The sequence below is a fragment of the Hydra vulgaris genome, chromosome 08 (genome assembly GCF_038396675.1).
Source record: "Hydra vulgaris chromosome 08, alternate assembly HydraT2T_AEP".
Taxonomy (NCBI): domain Eukaryota; kingdom Metazoa; phylum Cnidaria; class Hydrozoa; order Anthoathecata; family Hydridae; genus Hydra; species Hydra vulgaris.
In genome coordinates, this window is record NC_088927.1 from 12,270,627 (window position 1) to 12,287,500 (window position 16,874).

Here is a 16,874-nt window from a genome sequence, read left to right on the forward strand (position 1 = left end):
GAAACATCTTAGGTGTTTCTGATCACGGTTTGATCACTCTAAAACTACACAATCAAAGCACAGACAGTATTCAGTACACTATTTAAAAATCCAAGATCTTGCCTAATTACGATTAATAAACCCTAAGCAGTAATTTTTTTAAAAAGCGTGTTTAGAACATTCCAATGCTAATAAATTATATATTATCTCATTTTTCTTCATTTTTAGAATTCCCCTATCATTGCACCTCTTACAACTACCCTAAAGCTAACTAGAACTCTTTCTGTAATTTTTTTCATAATGACATTTGGGTAAAAATCTTTTGTTTTTTCTGCTGACTAATGTGGTCTTTATGTAACTTCTTGGATTCAGGCTGACATGGAATATTTTGTTTTTTCTCAATAATTCCAGGTCAAGCCACACTTCTCCATGATTTTCTTCTCATAGTGCTGCTGCAACCTTCTATCGTAATCATTACTTCTATATCTATCATCAAAACAATTTTCTAGAAAACAGATATCAGTTTACTATTGCTAAAAAACATTGTAAAAAGGTTTTGTCTAGCGCCAAAACTCGCTATTTCCAGGTCATGAAATCTCGTATTTCATTTCAAAAATTATGTCTGCAACAGTTTCTATAATAAGAGCAAATCTGTTATTCCACTTTTCTTGCATGGTTCAAATTTTATTGCTACACCTAAATACGAAGCTAAATTCTTTGCTAAGTACTTTTCATCAGCCTCCTCTCTTGATTCCACTAATCACATTCTACCTGATATAGCCAACAAACAGGTTGCTCCATTGCTTGATATTTGTATCACTCCAGATTCTAAAGTTTTACTCCAGAATCTAAAGTGATTTTTTGCATAGACTTTTCTACAGCTTGTAGTCTGGGCAACATAGCTGTTATAGTATTGCAGAAGTGTTCTCTGGAGCTGTCTTCTATATATTTTCAAAACTATTTAACAAGTACTTATCGGAGCCTTATTTTCCAGCCTGTTTGAAAGCGGCATCTGTTATCCATATTTTTAAAAATTCTTTAGAGAGACCTGACTCATCTAACTACCATCTCATTAATCTTCTTCTATCATAAGCAACCTTTTTGAATCTTTAATTAACAAACACTTAATCTCTCATCTTGAATCTAATAACTTACTTACTGATCATCAATATGGATTTCAATCTTCTCATTCTACTGCGGATTTGTTAATGGTAATAACTGATCGGTTTAACTGTGTATTAGATAGATGTGAAGCGATCTGGGCTAATGCTCTCAACAATTCTAAAACCTTTGATAAAGTATAATCTGCTAATTTTCTCCATAAACTCTCTTACAGTTTGGTATGCTGGTTTTCTCTATAAACTCTCTTCTTACTGTGTATCAGGTAACATCTTTAAGATTATTGAAACCTTCCTTACCATATATTATATGAATCAGGGTAGCAAGATGAAGAAAGCCGATTCCAAAAAACTGATATTTGAGGAAAAAAACTGGAGGAATAAGAGTTTTTGAGTGCTTAAAAACAGTCACAGAAAAAGGATGAGACCTAACTGAATGATGAGTAATATGAGAATGAATTCTAGTAGATGGCACAAGAGACGCTAGCTCTTTAAAGCATTGCCCATTATAGTATTTGTTGAAAAGAGAAAGAGAAGCAACATTAAGACAATGTGATAATAGTTGGAGGCAGGGTGCAAGCCCAGGTCCAACTATACTTACAATGCGCTTTTGCACTTTGTCTAAAAGAGAAAGGGCATCATTAGAAGATCCACCCCAGATATGGCAACAGTATTCCATACAAGGTCGGATTTAAGATTTATAGAAATAGAGAATAGAATCCGGAGTAAGAAAGTGTCAAGCTCAATAAAGACATGCAACCTTAGCAGGTGCTAATTTTGCAACAGATTTGATATATGGTTTCCAAAAAAGATTGGAAGTAAGAGTTAATCCTAGAAGATTAGGAGCAGATGACTCATTGAGTACATAACCATTCATAAGTATAGAAGGATCTAAATTATTGCAATAACGATTGGTTGAAAAAAATTGGGTTTTATCTGAATTAAAGTTCACCAGTCACTGAGAACCTCATGCTGTAGCAGTGAGATCCTTTTCAAATTCGAATGCAAGTTTAAGCAATCAGAGAGTATTGGCTTCTTATCATGAAAAGAATAAATGGAAGTATCATCAGCAAACAATACCACCTTAGATGTGAGATTATCTGGAAAATTGTTAATATAAATTAAACAGAGTAAAGGGCCAAGGATTGAACCTTGAGGAACCCCTGAAGTTACAGAATAAGAAGAAGAGTGCTGTCCATTGAGGACAACTTTTATACAACGATTGGAAAGAAAGGATTCAATAATCCTAATGATGTTAACAGATACACCGTAAGAAAAAAGCTTTTTGAGAAGACTACCATGCCAAATTTTATCAAAAAACTTTAGAAATCTCAAGAGCAATGGCCTTATCTCTCCACCTTTATCTAATGCTCGATAAAACCTATTGGTTATTACTGTTAGCAAAACAGCTGTAAAACGAGAAGATCGAAATCCATATTGATGATCAGAAAGTAAGTTATTAGATTCAAGATGAGGGATTAGGTGTTTGTTAATTAAAGATTCAAAAACCTTGCTTATGATAGGAAGAGGACTTATGGGGCGGTAGTTAGGTGAATCAGATCACTCTCCAGAATTTTTGAAAATAGGTATAACAGATGCCGCTTTTCAGCAGGCTGGAAAACAAGACTCCAATAAGCACTTGTAAATAGTTTTGAAAGTATAGATGAAAGCTCCGGAGAACACTTCTGCAAGACTATAACAGGTATGTTGTCCAAGCTGTAGAAGAATATAATCAGGAAATCACTTTAGAAACAAAAGCTGGAGTGATACAAATGTTGGGCAATGAATCAACCTATTTGACAGCTGTATCAGGTAGAACGCAACTAGAGGAATCAAAAGATGATATTGATTAAAAGTTCTCAGTAAACAATTCAGCTTTGTCTTTAGGTGGGGTGACAAAGTCTGAACTATACAAGAGAGGTGGAATTACAGATTTGCCTTTATTATTGATACTATTAAAGATACTCCAGAAGTCATGAGACCTTAATTTTTGTGATGAAATACGAGATTTTATGACTTGAGAATAGCCAGCATTGGCTTTAGACAAAACCTTTTTACAATGGTTTCTAGAAGTAATAAACAGACGCCTGTTTTCTGGAGAATTGTTTTGCTGATAGATATGGAAGTAACATTTTGATTGGAAATTGTAGGAGCACAATGTGAGAAAAACCATGGAGAAGAGTGAGGCTTGACCTGGAATCATCGAGAGGGAATAAAAAATTCCATGCCAGCCTGAATCCACGAAGTTATGCAAGAAGCATATTTGTCAACAGGAAGACGAAAGATTTTTACCCAAGGGCCATCACAAAGAAAATCACGCAAAGAGTCCCAGTCAGCTTTAAGGTATTTGTAAGAGGTACAATGATAGGGGGATTCATGTGATGAAGAAGAATGAGATAATTATTTTAGAGAAATATAACTGTGATCAAAGGCACCTAAGGGTGAATATGGAGAAACTGAGCACTGACTAGGATCAGAAACAAGACATAAGTTGAGTAGAAAAGTTAAATGACTCAGGTTGTCTGGGAAATGAGTTAAAAAGTTGACTATTTGAGTTAGAGATTGATAAAGGCAAAAGTTGTTGACCTTAACGCCTGCAGAGTCACTGACACTAGAGCCAAGCCGTTCAGTGTGATGAACATTAAAGTCAGCAACAACAACAATGTTAACTGATGGATAAAGATGATCAGAAACAACATAAAAAAGTGTTCAGTCTTGAGATGGAGGAAAGCAATATAGAACAAAGTGAGGCTAAACGAAAGCACACATAAGAATAGTCTGTGGATTCAAACTTAGTTTCCCGACAAATGAGTGAATTCTTACAAATGTAAATGCCTAGGCCAAGCATGTGACTATTGATAACCATCAACACTAAGATCACAAGATGAGACAGCTGAACTCAATTTAGTCTCACAAAAAGCAAGTAGGTCTGGTGAACTTTGCAAGAGATAAGTCTCAACAGAAGAAAGTTACTTCGAAGACCGCGAATATAAGTGAATGATAGGTTTAGAGAAATTGGTGATGATGATGGTTTTTTGTGTTTTATAGTTTTTGATACTTTATTCACTTTTAAATTTGTTAAAGAACTTGACTCAAAGCATAGATAGTACTCAATACACTGTTAATTAGCCCAAGCAATTGCCTCATTACTATTAGTAAACCCTAAGCTGTAACAAAGGGCTCCAAATGTGGCCTTGGCAATGCACACCAAAAATACAATCAGGGACACCATCCGTGCGCAACATGGCACTGTTAATACTTTGATATTTTTCAGCTGTTGATGGAATCAGCCTCTCTGAGAGCTACCACATAGTTTGGGAAACCTGACTACCAGCTGTCCTCAGAACCATAAAACTGAGTTTTAAAGCTGTATCCTCATCAGGAGATAATAGAATGAGTCGCCAAGTCATAAAAACAGAGACACAAGTAAAACTCATTCATTGAGTCAAGAAGGTCCAGCATTCAACATCCTAAACTGAAAATAATGTATTAAAAGCACATCTGCACCAGCCTAATAGATGAGGAAGAGATGCAAGGCTGGTCAGCAGATAGATTCTGTTTACCCTTTTAGTCTTTGCTAGGGAGGCCTTCTACAAAACAGTAGCTGGATGCATTTAACATCTGCCCATGATGAGTATTTTTATAGAGACACCATCTCTAGTCTTTACTCAACCAAGAGCCCCAAGGCAGGGGGTGTTCTAAGTAGGAGTTTGCTTCTCCTAGCCTTTACTTTAAAAAAGCAAATCCTAGAAGGCAGCAAGACATAAGGCTGAATGGTTGAATGAATGGTTACATATTACCAGTAGCAGGATAACCTGACCTGACAGTATTGCTGTCCTGACAGGAATACTGTCAGGTCAGGTTATCGTGCTACTGGTAATATGTAATCTCCCAGAAACAAAAAAGGTGGCATTGTTTGTTGATAATATTACTATTTATTTTTGTCTTAATAAGAAGCCAACACTCTCTGATTGCTTAGAGGGGACATTGAGCTTAGAAAGGATTTGATCCTCTTATATTTATGAATGGTAATGTACTTGATGAATCATCTACCCTTTGTCTTCTAAGATTAACTCTTATTTCCAATGATAGTTGTAGATATAGTTATTAGAAGTTAAACTCATACTTAATTTGAGTATTTTTTTACTGGAAAGTTAAAATTGATAAGACTAACAGAGTTATTCCAAAAACTTTAAAAAACAGATTTTATTGCATATTAGGAAAGATTTATACCAATGTTGTAGCAATAAAAAAGCACAATAACTTTAATATTACTGAACTATCTGCAATAGCTCACAACAAAGTTACAAAGTTACAACAAAGTAAACAAATTAAACTAAAGCTGCTAAAAAAATTGGATGAATAAGTAGCCAACTAAATTGTTCAAGAAAAACAAAAGTTTTAAAAAAGAGATAAAAAACGTTTCAAAACTTAACCCCCTGAAATCTTAGAAATAAAAAGAAACAACAAATATACCTACTAGTCAAAATGTGTCAATTTATATCAGAAGACAAGAATTTTTAAATAGATATTGCATAAAATGTACCAACACAACTTTATACCTATACAACAAAATGCTAAAATATTATTTTGGCATTTTGGAGAAAGGGTATTAAGGTGTAACTTTCTTACTTGAAGAACTCTATGCAAGAGGTAAGTGCTTTTGTATAAAGAAATAAAATTTAATGACATTGTCTTAGGTTTGAAAATATATGTTTGGAACTATGAACACTGTCCTGTCCTGAACCACTGTTCCTGAAAACATTTATTATAATAAAACAACATTTATTGTAATTAAATAAGATTTGTGTAATAAAACAACTTAATTCATTGTTTTATGACATAAAAATGTTGTTTTTTTAAAATAAATATTTTCTGTGATAGAACAGTGTGATAAAAAAAGGAATTAACTGTAATAAAACAACATTTTTAAAAAACTATTTTAATAAAACAAAACTTTTTTATTACAATAGTTACAATATTAATTAATAAAACAAGGTTAAAAATAACTGTTGTGTTAAAAAAATATATTTTGCAATAAAACATTATTTTGAAAATAATAAGGATTATTATTTATTTAATATATTGTATTTATAATTTATAATATATAATTTATTTAATATTGTCATAAGTAACATTTTTTGTAAAATAATATGCATTTATTATATATTACTATACACTTTTTTAGAGGTTTTTAGTTGAAGTTATTTTTATTTTAGATTTTTTTTAACCAGCAGATTTGAAAAAAATCTGACTATATAGTAACCCTCTATCCAGCAGATTGTGAAAAAAGTCTTTACTAATTTATAGTAATGTAAAACATTATTATATATTAGTAAAATTAATTTAAATCAAAATCTTCTGTAAGTCTAAGAAAAAAAATTTAAAATAAAATCCCTCTCATTTGAGGAGGTTAGGGGCTATTCTTTAAATGATCACCAGTTCTAAACTCCAAAATATTTTATGATTAAATTTTAAATCTAATGATGAATTTTGACATTATTTAAGGTAGTCTAAAAAAAAAAAAGTAACAAAAAAAAAAAGAAGAAAAGAAATTGTTTTCAAGGGTTTCTAAATCAAAAGAAACAGTTGAAAAGAGCTGTTTAAAAAAAAAATAAAGTAAAAACAACAACTAAAAACCTCTAAATAAATAGCAGTATTTAATACGACATTGTGGTAAAACGACATTGTGGTGAAACAATACTTCTTGTCGAAACAAGCATGTTTATAAAATAAAACAACATTTATTGTAATGTTATAAAATAACATTACAATAAATGTTACTTTTTTGCAATCAATTAACAATTATTACAATAAAACAACATATATTTTTATTTTTGTTGTTACAACATATCATTACAATAAACGTCTCTTTATTGTAATAAATAAAACAACATTTATTGTAATGTTATTGTTACAACACACCACTACAATAAATGTCTCTATATATATTCTATTTGTAATAAAATAACAACTATTGTCATAAAACATATATTTTTATAAAAAAATGTTCTTCGAAACAAAACAAGATTTTTATAATAAAACAACATTGATTGTAATAAAATAATATTCATTGTAATAAAATAACACATATTGTAATAAAGCAATGATTTTATAATAATATTGAATTTTCTTATAAAACACTTTATTATAATAAAACAACATTTATTGTGATAAAACAACAATTGTAGTAGTGAAACACTTCATTGTAATAAAACAAGATTATTTATAATAAAACAACACCATTGTACTAAACATTTATTGTAATAAAAAATGGTTGTTTTAAAAAACAACATTGTTAATTCATTGTAATAAAAAATATTGTAAAATATATATATATATATATATATATATATATATATATATATATATATATATATATATATATATATTCAAAAAATAATAACCTTCTTTGTCATCACATGTGATCCAAAGTTCCTTGCAACTGGTAACATAACACAAATTTCGTGGGTTTTCTGAAGAAGCTAACATTTTATAACCAAAAACTAATTGAAAAGGTGGAGACAATGTATCAAGAACATTATTGGCATTAGGTCTTTTGTTAGACTCTTGATTCCACATGGTTATCATCAACTTTGTTAAATTATTCAACCCGTAAAATGCATCAGCAACTTTATAAAACTTTGGTCGATACCCATTTTTGACTTCATCGTTTATAGACAAAACATCATTAAAGGGTTTTTGATGTGCAATTAACTCATAAATAACCATACCAAACGAGTATATATCAACACTAGAAGTGTATTCATCTGGAATCGATTTGTAAAAAATCACTTCTGGAGCAGCATAAGCTTGAGTACCACAAAATATTTTTAAACCACTTGGACTCATAAAGTTCGCTGTACCAAAGTCACTTAACTTGATATTGATTTTTGCATTATGATTAAGCGAGAATAGTAAAATATTATCTGACTTTATATCGCGATGAATAACATACTTTTTATGCATAAAAGCTAAAGCACTTGCAATTTGCTGGCAAATTCGAAACTTAACAATTCTGGAGATAACTTTGGTTTTGGATTTATCATAAATGACAGATGATAAAGCACCATGACTTGCATATTCCATCACAGCACACAATTCTGGCTTCAGTAAGAAGCCTAAAAATTGAACAATATAAGGATGATGACGTAATTTACTGAGCATTACAATTTCTTGTCGAATTTCGTAAAATCGATTCAATGATGATAAAAGTTCATCTGAATTGTTTATCTTGAAGTCGTAAAATTTGATTGCAGCTCTAAATTTGTTCTTACATAAGCCAATATACACTTTTCCAAAGTTTCCTTTTCCCAGTTGGGATTTTTTATTTTGTTCACATTGAATATCATTGGGATTAAATTTCATTGTTTTTGGTAAATCTTGAAACGTAAGATCTGGACAAAATTCTGTTATATTTATTGTCTTTGGCACATGTTTTTGTTCGCAAAACACAGCACAAGTATTATCTTCTAAGTTTTCATATATTTTTTGAAAGGCATTAGTTATGTTAAACAAATGAGGGGGATTTATGCCCAAGCTCATACATACAGGACATGCCAGGGAAGAAACTACATGAGGTTCCTTGTGTGGCATCAACAAACCTTCAAACCATTCATTTAAAAGTGTTCTAATATGATCAACCACATAACTGAGAACACGATAGCCTAATGAAGATTTAGTTACACATATTTCAATTGTCTTTCTATCTGCTTTACATGAGATAGGTAGCTGTTGTACAGAAAAACTTAATTGTGGGTGATCAAATATAACTCCTTGATTCCAGCAACTTAAACAGCCACTGTCCAACAGATAAGCTAGTTCTCCGTAATCGTTAAAATGTTCTTCATAATCTTCATCATTATTGGACAGTTCATTGATAAGCTGAAATTCGAGTTCATCATTTTCCTCTTTTTTTTCCTCATTCGTACAAATGTAATTTTTATAGTCCAAACTTGAAACTGTTTGCATGCTAACATCAAAGCTGGCAACATCATCCATTTCAGTTATTATTTGCATATAGTCATTTTTTACAGTATTTTCGACGCCATCATTTTTGGAAACAATATCATCTACATGAGCATTAACATAAGCACCTGATGAAATAGAGACAAATTTAAAATCAGAATTTATGTTATAATTAGTTTGCTTTGAAATCTCATCATCACTGCAATTACTATCACTACAATTACACTCACTCATGATGGAATTATTAAAATCATCATTAAAATCACCATTATTACGATGATTAGAAATATTATCTTTATTACAGCATTGTTCAAAATCAATTTTTTCTGTATATGTTTGATGCTTTTCACTTTCATTACTTTGTTGATCATTATTTATTTTGTACTTTTCATTATTAATAGGAAATTCTAAACTAAATTTGTTTTTTACAACTGCAACATTAGTAGAAGATATAAATGTTAGACATTCATCGTGTGAATTATTTTGAACTTTTTTACTACAATCACTATTTAGTTCTTTGTCTATACAATTGTTACAGCTGCTTGAACATTTATACGGAGCAACAGCTTTTATATTAGAGTTAAAAAAAAATTTAGCTGAAACAATGCTGCTTGAGGAACTACTTAAATGGATGTTTTTCGATTCATTTGATGAGTCAGAGTTATTTGAATCTGTAAAGTTGATGTTTTTTGTTTCATTTTGATTTTCATTTGCTGCAACAACTAAATTTGTTTCTTTTTTTACAACTCCATTACATACAATTACCTCATTTTTATTTGTTTCAAGATAAGAGATTGTACAGCTTTGCAGCTCTTCTGGTACATTCATAACATTGCTATGATGTTGTTCAAAAATATTAGTTTCACAAACTTTAGTAAAGTAATTATCTACAGTAGCAAGGACTTTATTAATTATTTCGTTAACAATGTTATAAATGCAATTATCGAAATCATAATCAATGCCATTATTGATGCCATAGTTTACACCATTAATATTATTCCAATCATTATTGCCATTATTCAAATCATTATTAACATTATTATTTGTTCCATTATCAAAGTCTTTTAAAGCACCATTATTAATGTTATAATTAATGGCATTAGTAACAAAATTCTTGATGTTGTTATTTAAGTCATTATTAAAGCCACTATTGATACCATTATTATCAACACAATTATTGATTAAATTATTTTTTGTATACACATTATTTAAATCATTACTAGAGCCATTAATGAAATCATTACTAATGCCATTATCAAAACCACTATGAACACCATTAGTGATGTAATTATTAAAATCATCATTAAAATCACCATTATCATGATGATTAGAAACATCATCTTTATTACAGCATTGTTCAAAATCAATTTTTTCTGTATATGTTTGATGCTTTTCACTTTCATTACTTTGTTGATCAGTATTTATTTTGTAATCTTCATTATTAATAAGAAATTCTGAATTAAATTTATTTTTTACAACTGCAACATTAGTGGAAGATATCAAAGGTAGACATTCATTGTGTGAATTATTTGAAATTTCTTTACTACAATCGCTATTAAGTTCTTTGTTCATACTATTGTTACAGCTGTTTGAATTTTTATAGAGAGCTTTCACATCAGAGTTAAAGAAACTCTCAGCTGAAACAGCACTGCTTGATGAACTACTTGAATTGCTATTTTTAGAATCATATGATGTTTCAGAGTTATTTGGAAAAGACTTTAACGGAAGACAATGTACTAAATTATCAACATTATTAAAGACAGAGGGGCCGTTAATTGATGGCTCTATATTTCTAGATAGTTGCTGAGATAAATGATTTTGATTTAAAGTAGAGTTTGTTTTGGGAGAGGTTATAACATATAAAATGTTTGACGAGTTTGTTTCATTTATTTTAGGAGGATTCTCATCTTCACAATAAGACATTACAGCATTTAGCTCATCTTTTGGTAAATTGTTTGTAATTATAGAAACTGTGGGCTTCATTTCATTATTTGGTTTTGGTGATAACATTTCTTTAGTCATAGATAAAAAACGAGTTGTAAATCGAGCCCAAAAACCATCAGGTATACAGCTAAAGAAATAAAAACGAGTGAGTAGACTACTTCGATTAATCGACAATGCATGTTTTGGAACGGAACTTGGAAGTTTTGGTGGAATAAGAACTCTATGATCATCAATTTTACATGCAATTTGAAATCGTGATAATAAATTTATACATATCTTCATTAAATTAGGATTTTGATGTCCCAACTCTTCTTTTAAAATCAACTATAAAAATTAAAAAAACAAATCTTTAACTCAATGCAACATAATTTTTTTTTTTAATTAATTTTCATGTGTAACATTACTAATGTATTATTATTAAAAAATGAAAATTTATGTTGCATTATTATTACTTAAATTAAATGCAATATTAAAAATTGATTTATATGCAGTAAAAAATGACTGATCTTTTTTTATAAGACTGTGATAAAAAATCAATACAATAAATTATTGTAAGAAGGAATTAGTATAAGTATTTTTTAATATTCACCTGCATATTGTTTTCAGCAAAATGTTATAAAATTTATTAAAGCAATCAAAACTCCCTGTTCGTGTCCTACAAATAAGTTGCAATTGAATTATTTGTAGGACATGTTTGTTGGACGTATTTGTAGAACAATATTTTTGTTGTAGGACACAATTGTTGGACGTATTTGTAGAACAATATTTTTGTTGTTGTAAAACTAATAGTACAATACTTTGGAATAATCTTTTGAATGATTTCAAGTAACGTAAAGGATAGAGTTGGCTCCAGGTTTATTTGCATCATTACGAAGGTGGCAAATAAATTTTTGTAGAGATGTGTTTAAATACATTGTTGATTTTGCAGACCTGGTATTGAAAGAGGATTGCGAGTGATTGCCTTTATGTAGACTAAGTGTGATTGGATGGTTAGGTTTGTTTAAAATTGTTTATTTTTTCTATTTAACTGTATTTATTTTCATACTACAAAGGATTTTTTGGCAAAAATCCTTTATAATATGAAAAAGATTAGAAATGGAATTGGAAGAAAATCAGAAGAAAAGAAAAGCATATGCAATAGCCTAATAGTCTTAGGCCTCCAAAGACCTCATAACAGGCATCTCTGCTGTTGATTAAGCATTTGATCTTATATAAATTTTCCAACAAGTTGTTATTATATAGTAAAAGCTGTTTTATGAAGCAATAAAAATTTTTATGTAACAAATTATTTTGAAATAGCTTATTTTAGCTAAAAAAACTAATCCTTGCTAAATGAGTATTTTTTTATTAATTATTTAATATTTTAAGAACAATAAATATTCACATTTATATATTCACACTTTTTTATTTGTAGATATATAAAGTAGATAACACCATATTATTCATTTAAATTTTAAAATTTGTATGCTGTAAATTCCTTTATAGCACAAATGAAAAAAAATGGGAAGGAAAGAAAAGTATATGCATTAGTCTATTACTTGCTTAGGCCTCTATCAAAGGGCACTTAGACGTTACAATAAGTATTTGATCTTCTGTAAACTTTCAAAGCTTTAAAAAGTTGCTTTACAGTATTTATTTATGAATCTGATATTTAAGTAAGTTACTAATCTAATTTAAAATAATTAATTATTAATAATTATAATAATTAATTAAATTATTAATTTATTCTAATTTATTCTATGCTATTAATCTTAAAATACTTGCATCTAAAAACCTCCAACATAGAATAGAAATTTCAACTTTTTTTCTTAAACTGACAAATATGAAACAAAAGTCACATTATACAATGAAACTATTAAATTAAAAACTATTCAACTAACCATGGATAAATAGTTTTTAGTTTCTACTTAATCCAATTATTGATCCGATTTCTTAAGTTTAATTTCGCCTTACGTCATTTTTAAGTAGTTTCTGGACATTTCTGAACACATTTCTTATAATAATTTAATGCACTTACTTACTGTTTAATGCAATTAGTGGCAATTATTAGATATCCTCCTGGGTAGTTTATTGACGTTAACTGATGTCAAATTAAATTGCTTTAACATGCACAACTTTTGGTTTGATATCAAGAAAATCAGATAATATATTTAAATTAAAATGTTTTTTTTTTCTTTTCCAACTGTTGATTTTATGTTACTAAAATTAGTCTAATATATTTTATTAAAATTCAAAATATTGAATATTATACTTTATATAAACACATGTAGTGGGCTACATGCCTATGTAATAGCTATGTTGTAAGCCTTAGGCTATGTAGTAGTTTTGCATGGCTTATTTAAACTTTCTGTCCCAATATTACTTAACAGATCATGCAATGTAACTCTTAACTGTTATTCAAGTCCAGATTGTCTTTTTTGTTGCTTGATGAGACATTCATTATACTTACACATGCCTTAAATGAAATTTATAGTTTGTTAACAACAACTTTCCATTATATGTTAGCAACAATAACTATCATTTCGGAAGGAAAGTCTTTTTTTTTGGTGGTGACTTTAGACAAAAACTGCCTGTTGTGAAAAGAGGACTGAAGTTATAAAAGTATGTATAAAATGTTCCTTACATAAACAATAGTTGCAAAAGTTTGCATTAACAGTATGAAAGTATGTGATAAAGTAGAAGAATATTCACAATGACTTTAAATATGGAAAACTTTGACAATGACTATATAAAATATGGTAGTGAAACAATACATGTCAAAAAGGAATCTTTTGGATATTTTTGCAAAATATTTTTCGCATTTTCAAAATATATCCTGAATAAATGCTGAAATAAATAGATGTTTGACAGACGTTAACATAACTCTAAAGTAGGCTGGTATTATTGCTTAAAGTACTTTTTGTTTTTGTTTTTTTTGTTTTGTTATTTTGCTGTTTTATTAAATAAAACATTATATATTTGCTAAAATGATAATCTTAAATATAATATAAGACATCTTATATTATATATATATAATTTGATATTCTTATATATAATATAAGACATTTTATATTATAAAGATGTCTTGAAAAATAATACAGAACAAAGTTTTAAAACTTAAATTGAAGAATGCAATAAATAGATAATGAAACTGAAGCTTCAATATAATAGGACCCAAAATATTTAATTAAATCAACTTTTAATACGTCTACTTTGTTATACTATGAGCATATTACACTCAAACAATGCAAGAAGAAACGGTAAATAAAGGTCTCTAAGGAGGCTAAGGTTTCTACCATTTTCTGTAATTTCTTGAAAACAAATAAAGAATAAGTGGAAGGTGTGTATCAGATCTACCGTGACCTGTATCACGGGTTGGGAAAACTAATATACACAATAACCACTTAATTACTTAATTTGCTGCATCTCATTTGTGCAAACTCTTGAAGCGCTTTAAAAATAAACATGAAGAATATGGTTAACCTCTTTATAAATAAAAAGTAGAAAGCTAAATATGGCAAATATATTTGCTAAAAAATAATCTTTTTTGTACTAAAAAGCTGAAAATAAACTTTTTAAAGTTCAGCAGTAAAGATTGACAGGTCTGCACAAGACTAATTTTCAAACAGACCTGTCAATCTTTAGTTAACTGAACTATTAAATTTAAATTAAAACGTTTATTTTCCACTTTTTAGTATAAAAAACATATTTTTTACATTATAATGATTTTGCTATATTTTATTTTCTATTTTTTATAATGAGTTACGGTATTTAACAATGTCTAGTTATTATTATGTAGTATTATTATTGTTATGTCACAATATTATCGTTAAACAGCAGTTCAGACGACAAAAAATAAAATAAAGAGTTGTGATTAAGTACCCTAGTAGCAAGCAACATTGGTGTGTTATTGGTACAATATTTATCTCAATCACGGCTACTTATTGTTAAAAAATGCATCAATATAAAATGTCCTTATTTTGATATATATAGCCAATAACAATTTACAATATCATAAAAACATAATTGTCTGTCTGTGGAGATTTTTGTTTTTCGAGGTAAACTCAAAAACTATATTGCATAAAGAAAAAATAACAAATGAACTTTGTTTGCAATAAATCTGAAAAGGGTCTTTGCAAAAAAAAAAAAAAAATTTAAACCTGATTTAATAAGGATTTATGGTCATTTTATGAAAATGGCATTGCAATTTTATTTAACGTAAATTTAACGTTAATTAATACCAAATTAACATAAACATCTTTTGATTTAATATCGCAATGAGTATCTACTAAGATGTTGGTATGAAGGGTATATATAAGATGTAAGACGATAACTAGTATACATGTAGTGGACTACATGCTTATGCAGTAGCTATGTAGGTGGCTTTGTAGTAACTATAAGCGTGCTATGTAGTAGCTATAACAGGTTATGTAGTAACAGATCATGTTGTAGCATGTATTATAAAAGCTATGTAGAAGGTAGGTAGCCTGTTTACTAGTTAGTACCTATATATCATGCTATTTAAAAACTATGTAGCGGGCAATATAGTAGCTAAACAGCTTATATTATTTTATGTGTTTGCAAACATTGTTATCTATTCATATTACAAAACACATTTTTGTGTTACACAATTTTACGTCACTAATTTTCTACTTACTACTCATACTAATGACTACTATAGTATGCACATACTCTACAATAAATATATAAATATATATATATATATATATCATATCATATAAAGAACTAGCCTCAGTGCCAATGCGCAGGTCTGTGGCAATCCTTCTTATGACATACCCTAAGAAAATTTTGTTTTCGATAACACAAAGGGACACTAACATTTCCACTCTGGGTGCACACCAGGATTCACCCTGGTGTACAACCAGAAGGGATCCTCTTGTGGGACTTAAGTCTTTATGAAAGCTGGAGGTCCTCTTGTGCTCATGCTGTACCATGAGGCAAGAATTCATACATAGCCATCCTTGAGACATCCATGAAACACACATATCTATAATGTATGTTTATCTTACTAATAACACAGACCATATAGTAACTACTATATGGTCTGTGTTATTTTTTAGTGAATAATTCTGTTCCACCAATGATACTTTTTATACATCACATTTACACTCTACAATAACAGCTATTTATTACCATGACTATTGAGGAGTTTCACCATCCTCAAGTATTTTTTCTTTTTCTATTTTTTTTATACTTACTACATTTGATCATGATTAAATTTTAGTTTCTCCTTAGTGACTCTTTGTTTTCCACTGGACATCAGTCTTTTTGTTCTTTTATCTGAATCTGCTTTTTCCTTTTTAACTTATTATGCTTTTCTAAGGTGTTCACTGCTCAATGCAATTCTACTAACATAAATGTAATTTTTCTGTGTAAGCTGTTGAGTATCAACTATCAGGGACAAACCCAGACATGTTTTAGTACTGCTGGAACAGTATGGGCGCTTTTTTACTAAAAATAGAATAAAAAGTTTTGATTTTAAATGCAGTAGTAAATAACTAATTTTCTGTTTCCTTTAGCTAGTTAACTTTTTCTTCAAGACAGTACAATGAGTTTAAAGGTATTTATTTGCCATAACTCTTTACGATTAATGTTTAAAAATATTATTGAAACATTAGATTAAAAAAAAAACGAATTAAAATTTATTACAAAAATCAATTTAAAGGCAATGAAATGTATGAAAAATTTGTTTCAACAAAAGATAAAATGATTTTAAAATATTCATTCAGAGTAATGTTTTCATTTTAAAATTTCAGTTAAGTATAAAAGCCCTGAAATTCTTTTATGATTTTAAAAATACATTAGGTTTGAATAACCAAAGAAAAAGCATCATCCATATTTATTTATTTCTTCTCTTTCTTTTTA

At 29.0% G+C, this 16,874-nt stretch overlaps 1 protein-coding gene across 2 annotated transcripts in view; it reads right to left on the reverse strand.

The window, feature by feature from the left end:
* Positions 1-16,874, reverse strand: part of LOC101239195 (leucine-rich repeat serine/threonine-protein kinase 2) — a 142,771-nt gene that overhangs the window by 9,402 nt on the left and 116,495 nt on the right. For both annotated transcript variants that reach the window (XM_065803102.1, XM_065803103.1), the window contains one exon: positions 7,505-11,333. In XM_065803102.1, the coding sequence (XP_065659174.1) occupies positions 7,505-11,333 (3,829 nt within the window). The remainder of the gene's footprint in view (positions 1-7,504; positions 11,334-16,874) is intronic.